At 55.9% G+C, this 9,364-nt stretch overlaps 1 protein-coding gene across 3 annotated transcripts in view; it reads right to left on the bottom strand.

The window, feature by feature from the left end:
• Nucleotides 1-1,089: 1,089 nt before the first annotated feature.
• MGAT5B (alpha-1,6-mannosylglycoprotein 6-beta-N-acetylglucosaminyltransferase B) overlaps nt 1,090-9,364 on the bottom strand; it is a 61,087-nt gene continuing 52,812 nt past the window's right edge. For all 3 annotated transcript variants that reach the window (XM_086624026.1, XM_086624027.1, XM_086624028.1), the window contains 5 exons: nt 8,817-8,963; nt 7,250-7,366; nt 3,240-3,314; nt 2,450-2,724; nt 1,090-1,288 (listed from right to left, as the gene is read on the bottom strand). In XM_086624026.1, the coding sequence (XP_086480152.1) occupies nt 1,090-1,288; nt 2,450-2,724; nt 3,240-3,314; nt 7,250-7,366; nt 8,817-8,963 (813 nt within the window). The remainder of the gene's footprint in view (nt 1,289-2,449; nt 2,725-3,239; nt 3,315-7,249; nt 7,367-8,816; nt 8,964-9,364) is intronic.

Genomic DNA, 9,364 nt, shown 5'->3' with positions numbered 1-9,364 from the left:
TCACAGCAACACGCTCGCAGCCTTGCTCCAGTGAGCAACCCTACAAACACAAACCCGTTCAGCCCAGCCAGCGCCAACCCAGCAAGGGGACGTGCTGGGAAGGGAAACACTCAGCAGCAGCCAAAGGTCCCCTAAAGCGGGATGAACGGCATGAAGACAAGTCAGAGCAGCGAAGACAGCAGGTGGAAGATGGCTGCTGGGAGCTCACCTCCTCCCATGGCTGCAACACCCGGGGCACACGGAGACACGCTGCTGCTTTCGCAGCCGCCGAGTTGCCCCCTCGCCCCGGCCTTGCTCCGAGCCCGCCGGCAATTCCTCTTGGCTGCTGCGGCACCTCGTCCTTCCCACCAGCCCCACCACCACCCTGATGCCACAGAGGGACGTGCAGCTCCATGCACGGCCCAGGGGCTGGGGGGAACTCGCTTCGGGCACCTCCACCCGCCCAGCAGCACCGCCCCAGGGACCAGCACCCTTCCCAGGAGCCTTTCCCAGCCCCATCCTGCCCCTCGTTTCCTGGGAGTGTCCAGCCCCAGCTGGCTTTTCCTGGGGGATCTGTGTCCTCCCCCAGCTCCGCAGCCAAGGCAGGCTCTGGCAGCCCCCCTGCACCCCCCAGCATAGCTCTGCCCAAGAACTCCCACAGCAGGGCTGGGTGTTGCTTCCCCTTTAATTTACCACTTGTAGGGGTGGGAGGAGTGTTAAAAAAAATAATAAATCAATAAATAAAACAACAGAGGATGCTTGAAGAGGATGAACACCCTGAAACTGCAGTCTGCTGGTGGCTTGTCCCGTTGCCAGGGGAAGGGTGTCCCCAGCCACCCTCTCCCCACCACCCCGTCCCAGCGCCACCAGGTCCAGGTGGGTTCGGATGCGGTTGGACGATGCTCCTTGAGAAGAAAAACGAAACCAAAGCTCAGGAGATGGTCATTCACAGTTGGCTGGTGGACAAGACAACCCCCAGAGTCTGACGCCTCCGGCTCATCCGCCCAGCGGGACCTGTCCCACCTCCCCGGGCTATTGCAGAAGCTTTGAGAAAAAGCCGCTGGTTGCACGTTGCATTTCGCAGACGCGGGGAGGGGGACGCACGCCGAGTCACAAGCAGTCCCTGCACAGAGCCACTTGTCCTTGGCGGTAGTCGCGGCAGGGGCAGAGGCGCCGGTACTTGGTGTTGTGGCCCGCGCAGCTGAAGAGCAGCGGCTCCTTCTGGAGGTAGCACTCGTGGACGTTCTCGGCCACTGCCGGGTAGAGGTGGTTCATCTCGTACTCGGTGCTGTCGCAGGTGATGCTGAGCCTGGGAACAAAGACAAAGGGGTGGGCAGTTTAGTGGGGGAGGCTGCCTGGGGTTTCACCGAAGGGTTTTTGATGCTGTTCTATCCTTCCCAGGGAGGTTCCTTCACTAAGCGTTGGGCAGATCTTTGCTAGTTGCACCACGAACCATAAGCGCTGTGCTCAGCACCCTTTGGCTAGACAGGGGTGCTTGTTACCAGCCCAGCACACTGTGCAGGAAGGGGTGGCCCTTGTGACTCAACCGTGCAGCCCAGAGACCACCCTGACCCTTGTGTGGGCCATGGATGGCTCAGGAAACCACATGCAAAAATCCACCCAAATCTTTTATATTCCCCTTGCTGACCAACAGGTCTGGCTGCTCTTCATGGGCACCTCCCACAGCAGCTGATGACCCCTGGAAGGGCACACAAGTTCAACGGATGCCCATGTGTCCCCTGCTAGCCTGGATTAGCCAGAAAAACAGATGGGCATCAGCAAATGCCCTGAGGAGAGGCAGAAATGCCCAGTGCAGATCTCAGTGTCCCTCTCTTCCCACCCATGCTCGTGTCTGAAGACGGAGAGGTATCACCAGCATTGTCCTCCCACCAACCCCTCTCGATCCGTGAGTCCCTGAGCCAGCTCGTTTTAAGGTCTGGAAGGGAGCATGGAGGGGAAAGAGCAAAATCCAAGTCTCAGCTCTAATTTATCATATAAAAACGTCAGTGGGACTCCCAGCGCCTGCCTGACCAGCGTGACAGCAATGGTAATGTGCGCATTTTAATTGCCCGCCGAGCAGCGCGGAGCCCAGTGGCAGATTTATACTCTATTAAAACTTCACTGCTGTGTGTTCAAAATGCAGTTTTATAGAGAAAGATATTTAAAAAGAGAGAAAGGGAGAGAGCGTGCAGAAGGTGGAGAGGAACAGGGTGGGAAAGAGGTGGAAATGTGCCCGGAAAGGCTATTGTTGCCTTCTGAAGCACGAAGCTGGTCAAGGCCAACACATGCAAGCAATGGGCTGCTTTGCAGGCAGCATCGTGCCTACGTGGCCTTGGGCATGACAGCACCTTGATGGGATTTTGGGAGAGAGGACACGAGGAAAATGGGTGCTGAGGATGGGGGGAGCAAGAGAACCATCATCTTGGCTGATGGTCTCTACCACCGTCTCGCCAAAAAGGTCACAACTCACTGGAGAAACACCTCCTTCTTGTTGAGGAACCTGAAGAAGGTGGGCTCGCAGACCAGCCCACGCCGCCGGCACGTCTCAGTGCAGGCGTGCCGGGTCTCCGACACCCACACCTGCAGCGAGTCCACTGGCGGCCAGGCGTGGGGGTCCCGGCTGGCACTGGGGGACCACATCAGGTGAGTGGCGTTGGGAGACAGGGCCAGCGGGCTCGGAGGGCTTTGCATAGCAGGACTCTTAGCCTTGGGAGGCAGAGGAGGAGACAACGTAGTGCAGAAATCCTAGTGGGAGAAAAGACAACAGGTCAGTACCCAGAGGGACAGGGCAAGACGCTGGAGATGGGGAAGGGAGAGTGCTCGTGGAACAGGGGCTGCTGAGTTTGCTCCTCAGGCTGAGGTGACCTGCACGCATGGATGGCATCTCCTGCTGTAGGAGATGAAGGCACCAACCACCTCTTCTTCTCCCAATGCTGCCTTATTCTCTGCAGCAGAAACTCCCTGACCCAGCTCCAGCCCCCTTCTACCAACCCCCCCAGCACCTCTGATTCATGACAAACCTCCCCAAGCTCCATCTCCTGCTGCTCTCTGTGATTAAGCCACTGGCTGCACTGGGCTGGGGCTCAGGTCCCTCACCGGAGACCTGCACTGGGGCAGCGGTTTCTCTTTCCTCCGGGGAAACAAGGATGGACCCAGGGCAGTACCCCAAGAGAACAGAGATGGTTCCCCAAGAGAATAGGGATGGTGCCCCAGGAAGGACAGGGATGATGCCCCAGGTTGGACCAGGGATGCTCCCCTACCTGGTGCTGAATGTAGGCGTGGATCCTCTCCAGCATCCCCTCGCAGGTGTACTCGTAAGGCAGGTAAGGGTCCACCTGTGGAGGGGGAAAAGCAGAGCACAGGCAACACGTGGGGACAGCCTTGCCCTCACCCTGGGCGCGGTGGCCCGGGACAGCCATGCCCTGAGCAATAGCTCTTTCCACCCACTGGAGCCCACGGCTTGTGTCCATCCACCCAAGCAAGCAGGGCAGAAAACTAGGACTGGAAAAACTTCACAAGTCATCAAGCTCTCAAGAAGAAGAGGATAAAGGATTAATCTGGGTTCAACCCATGTATTGGCGAAAACAAAGTCTCCCTGTTCGATTTTAGTCTTGCTTGTTCTCATTTTTGGTAAGTTACAAAAGAAAATCAGTTCTCATGCAATAGGTCATTTCCAATTAAAGTCTGTACTTTTTCAGCCCAAGAAACACTCCAGAGCTGTGGGCAAGGGGGTAATTTTAAAACACAGAGAGGAGTTAGGACTGGTAAAGATGCCAAGGTTATCCAGAGCAAAAGCACCCTGATGGTGCCCAGGGTCCAGTCCAGCATCCCCACTTCCTCTGCTCCCACATGCTTCAGCCTCAGCACATCTCCACCTGCTCCAGAGAGGAAGAGCACGGTCCGAGCTTCGCTGCCCCAGCACTACGACCCACCAAACCCCTCCAGCCAGTGAAAAGCCCAGGGCTGGGACTGGCTGTGCACAACATGGGGAAAAAAAAAAAAAAAATCTCTTTTTCCCGACTGCCACTTCTCCGAGGGTTTGCTGCCTGGTGCGGGTGGCTGTGACGGGGTGGGAGCTGGCATCTCTCCCAGCCTCCGAGGCTCCGTGCCCCCCGCTGCCGCCAGCACAGGCTGGGCCGGGGCAGGGAAGCAGCAGCTCACCGGGATGGATGAACACTGATGCCGGCACTGGTGCCGCATCCCCTTGTTGGTACCTGCTGTTTATAGAGCTGGCAGTGCTCAAACACCGGTGTATTTTTATCCTGTTGTGTAGGATAGTGGAGGAGATGGGAGAAAACATAATAAATAGCAGGACTATCAGCACTAAATTAAATATTTATATTTCCAGAGAGACGTTACACGAGCCACAGGACATCGGTGCATGGAAGGGGCTGGTCCTGGAACCCCCCTTCCCCTTCCCCATGCACCTCTGCAGAGCTTCATGCAAGAGAAGCTATAAGCTATAAGTATAAGCAAAAACACTGCAAAGGTAATTCATCCAGAAAACAGGGTTTCTTCTATTTTCTGAGCTCTGCACCTCCAAAATAGCTATCTCCTTTTGAAGTACCTGTCAAACCCAAGCTCAAAGGCTCAGTCTGCCAAGAAGATCCCTCTAAGCATCTCCCTGCCATAAATATCCCACCTGAGATCTCAGCAGGGCTGGAAATCACAGCTGCTCCATCTAATTACAGATGTGCACGCTAATCAGGGCTGACAGGGTGACAGGCACTGATCCTGCCTCTGAATTGCTTTTGGGCGCTCAGTTAACCAGGGCAGAGTCCTCCACGAAGCAAAACCACCTGTCTCGGTCGCACAAAGCCTGTGCCGGGCTGGGGGCTGGGTGCTGCCTGGCACTGATTTGGGGGAGACAAACCACCCCTTGCTCAGCATCCCCACTGCTCCATCTCATCTTACCACTGCTTTCACGGTTGCAGTGCTGGGGGCTTTTCCTAGGACTCCGTTACGCCAGGCACAGCGCAGACATAATTCTGTAAAACAGCCTCTTTCCCCCCAAAACCACCATTGCGATACCCACTGGGCTGCAGCACATCCGCAGCGGGGTGGAGGCAGGAAACCTCACTGCGCCCTGCTCGGGTACCCGCAGGCAATGCTCCACGCACAATCCCACCTGTCCAAAGGCTCCTTGGAGCCCCATCGGGTCCAAAGGCACCAGGAGGCTGTGGCCAGTGCCTGCTGCAGCCCCCGCTCCTCCAGCCCCAACACCCCCATGGGCTCCTCTCCCCACTGGGCGCTCCCCCAAAGGCTCCTGTTCCCCCCTGCTCCCTCTCCTGGTCTTGTTAGGATTCGGCTCATGCAGCCAGGACTGAGAGAAAATGCCAATTTCAGCAAGATAATTGTTTAATTAAAATCTGACAGGCTTGGCCTCCTCTTGACAGCCACATCGTTAACGCCGCTCCTGGTGCCGGGAGCTCAGGCTCTCCCCGGAGTCCCAGGAGCGAGGAGGAGGGAGGCTCTGAGGTGGGGACCACCGCATCCCACTGCCCGGTGGAACGACGCATGGAATGCCACGGGAGGCAGCGGAGCGGTCAGTGAAGATGGACTTTGCCATCGTTTCTTCCATGGATCCGTGGGCAATGTTAATGAAGGGAGGGAGGTAGGAGGTGGTGTGACTGCACTTACATGGAGAGTGGGAATGGGGAGAAGAGTGGAGACGGAGACGGGAGCTGGTCTTTGGGCACAACAAGATGGGCACAGCAGCAGCACACTCCGGTGCTGGAGAGTAAGGGTTCCCACACTGGTTCCTCCTGCCTGGTGCCCACCACACAGCCAAATCCTTTCCTAAAATCCTTTTTTATTCTTTTTTTTTTTTTAAACCAAATATTATCATGAAGCATCTAAGTGACCTGGTGTGCATCCAGTCACCACTGCAGTGCAACACAGCTGCTCAGGAGCCGGCAGAGCCCTTTCCCTCACCTTTAATTCTCCAACAATTTTTAGATTATTTTAACATCATGGCAACGCCAGCCTTCACTGTTTTCTTTCTCCTTTCTGGAAAAACAGAGAATTTCATTCTCTCTCCTGAAACAGAGACCAGCAGCTCCCAGCCGCCCACCCACGGCATCGCCTTCGCTTCGGGCCGTGTCTCCAGCCCAGATGGCAGAGGGTCAAGCACCAACAGCTGGCCCAGCAGCACAGCAGCAGGGATGTCATTATTTTTAATTTAATTTTAATGGAGATACCAGAATGAATGTGCAAAACAACAACTGTTTTCCTAAGTCATGTTTGTTCGGTCGTTGCAAACTCCTAGAGAAAATCAGCGCGAGGTGAAGAGCTGGGGCCACCACCCATGATAAGATGCGAGACCCAGGCAGAGCGTGGCCACAGCAGCTGAATAAAGTCCCCAAACTGTCACAGTCACCCACCTCTGCAGCCTCTAACGAAGGGAAAAGCAAGGACGACACCTCTCTGGCCAGCATCACCCCAAAACCTCACCCAGCATCATGAAGCCCGAACCCCCCAGCCCAACGCAGCGCCCTGATTCACAGCGCGTCGCTGTTCTCGCGAGGGGACAGCTCATCCCAAGTGAAGCAAATTGCAAGCAAAACGGAGATCAGCACTTTTTTCCCTTCCAGGAAAATTGACTTTAATAATTTGAACAACTTGAAAGGCTTCTGCCACAGGGCAGGAGGTAAATATTCATGAGGGAGCGTTTTCAGGGTGGGTGCAGCGGGACACCGCCACCTTCCCAGGGGCTCCCCACATCCCCCCATCCTTCCTCACATCCCTTCATCCTTCACAGAGGCAACTCCTGGAGCTATTCCTATTGATTTGCTCCATCCAAAAGATAATGATGAATAGTGCAACGGGGAACGGCAGGCGCAGAGGTTGGTAGCTCTCGGGATACTCATGGGGAGATGCTCTCAGGGTTTATCTTTGCTTCACACCAGGTCCCAGCACTGCTGTGCATCTCCAACAACCTCGACCTTCTGGTCCCAAACCTCATCTCCCTTATCTCAGCTTCCCCTTGCTCCAGCTCTGCCTGGAGGATCCCCTGGGAATCCCTCGGAGCACGGCGCTGCCCTGGGGAAACACCTACGGTGCTCGGTACTGAAGCAAGGCGAGAGCACGCATCCCCGTGAAGCCAGAGAGGAGGATTTCTGTCTTGCAATAATTTCCAAAGGGAATGAATGAAGGAAATGCAATTAATGCCCAGAAGGGAGAGCCAGGCACCACCAACTGCTGCTGCTGCTGGCTGTCCCTGCAAACCCCGCGGTGGGGACATGGCCCCGTCACCTCCTCCAAGCCGTACCTGGGTCCTCAGGATGGTTTTGATAGCAGCTTCAAACTCCTCGGAATTATTGTAGTCGACAGTCCACACGTGAGGCTTCCCGATGAAGTCTTCGGCATATGGGTGCTGGGAGGACACCTAAACACAGCAGTGTGAGCTGGTTTTTGCAATCCCTGCCGGAATGGCGGCTGTCCACTGCCCACAGCCGCCGTGGCAGAGAGGAGCAGTGGGCTCAGGCACAGACACGCTTGGTTTTAAACCATGGCACATGGAGGTGTGCTGGGAAAAGAAGGTTTCCTCTGAACCCAGCTGCTGCCTGACATCAGGCAGATGGTCGTAAATTCCCGCTGGGTCGGGATGCCCCATTCCCATCACCGCTGAAATCACCTCTGCAGCCCTCAGTATCCCCATCTCCATCATATGGGTAAATCTAACTTTGACCTGAACCATTTGTGGGCAAAAAGAGACCAAAACAGCAAATCTCTGGGAAGGCACCATGTTTCTCGGGTTTGCCAGCTCCACGAACAAGGTAGAGAGAAAATCCATTCCCACCGAAGGTCAGGGAAGTCTGGCACCGGGAAAAAGTGGTGCTGGAAGCTGCATCACCCTGATGCTGTAGGCAGCCCCGTGTGCCAATACCCACAGCCACCTGCCTCTCACCAAGCAATTTTGGGGGATTTGCCTCTTATTTCAGCCCCCAAGCTGCCTTTTTCAGCCCCACGCTGCTGCAAGGCAGCCAGAGCTCAGAGCTCAGCTCCCATCTCCTCTGGGGAAGGGATGCTGAGCAGAGGAGGTGTTTCGGGGGCAGAGGGGCCCAAAAACCCACCAGCTGGAGGAGGAGAGCAGTCCATGCTCTGTATCTGATTCTCCACCTTGCTGTCCGTTTCCTTTTTTTTTTTCCTGACAGATTGACTGCCTCCTTCCCCCTCCAGCATATAAACACCCTGGAGCATTTTGCAGCCCTTGCCACCGGCTGCTCTCCCAGCCCCAGGCTAAAGCACAACCACAGCACCCACCTGGGATGGGTGCTATTACCAGCAGCTAATTAGGGGGGTGCATGGCGCAGACACGGGGTGCAGGACAGCCCAATGCCCCCCACCCTGTAACAGGTGCCACCAAGTTGGGCTGCGGCACAGCCCCCAGCAAAGCCCTTCCCGGCAGAAGCGAGCATCACACTGCATTATCCACTTTATTAATAATAAAAGAGGCAATTTTCTCAACCCTTTAACTTTTAAAGAGTTCCTGCTTCACTTAGATTGAATTCCCAGAGGCGGACAAGCCTGGGAGGGATTTCATGCTGATGGGGAAGGAGCTGGGGTCTGTGGTCTGCAGTTTCCTGCATCACCTTCTCCTTTGGATCCCCAAACCCATGGCAGGGCCCCTTGCACCCAAGCGCTCCAGATGGAGACGATGCGAGGATGGGAGAGGGGACTCCCTCCACGGGTATCCGTGCTTCCGCATTTGGAGGAAATCTCTCCCAAAAATAAATCATCTCAGTTTAGAAACTGCTTTTCCTCAGGCTGGCCCGGACCCTGGTGTTAAGGGGGTGGCTCCACCCAGCCCATCCGCTCCCTCCCGCCAGACTCACCTCTCTCGACGTCGGCTTCCCGCGGAAGAACTCGTGGTTGAGGGAGCTGTGTGGCGGGTTGAAACGCGCCTGCAGGAAAACGCAGCCATTGGCGATGGCCTCCAGCGGGGCAGGACCCTCGTAGGGGAACCCAAAGCCGATGAAGAGCTGCAAGGGACAAACCCAATGTCCTGGTGAGCGAACACGGCCAATCCCATAGGAAAGTCTCCCAAATAGCCCGCCAGCATCCCTCTCTGCTGCTCTGGACCTGCATGCCAAGCCTCTAAGGCAGCTCCATGTGGTTCAACACCCCAGAGCTTAAACGTGCTAAAACCTCCCCGTGCCCACGGCTCACAGCCCACTGTGCAAATAAACGGAGCGTTCCAGAGCTGCAAGTTCCCCCACGGTGGCTACAACCATCCTATTGGCCCCGTATGGAGAAATACTGGTTTGCCAAATCCATTCAGGCTGGAAAAAACAACAGCACTTCCCCCAGACACTGGCTGAAGGTGACCGGGATGCGCCCGCATCCCGCACCCTTGGCTCCCAGAATCCCACTTATTTTTATC

The sequence above is a fragment of the Tauraco erythrolophus genome, chromosome 20 (assembly GCF_009769465.1).
Source record: "Tauraco erythrolophus isolate bTauEry1 chromosome 20, bTauEry1.pri, whole genome shotgun sequence".
NCBI classification, from domain to species: Eukaryota; Metazoa; Chordata; class Aves; order Musophagiformes; family Musophagidae; genus Tauraco; species Tauraco erythrolophus.
The sequence above is the reverse complement of the archived record's forward strand: the minus strand, read 5'-3'. Positions and strand labels throughout refer to the sequence as shown.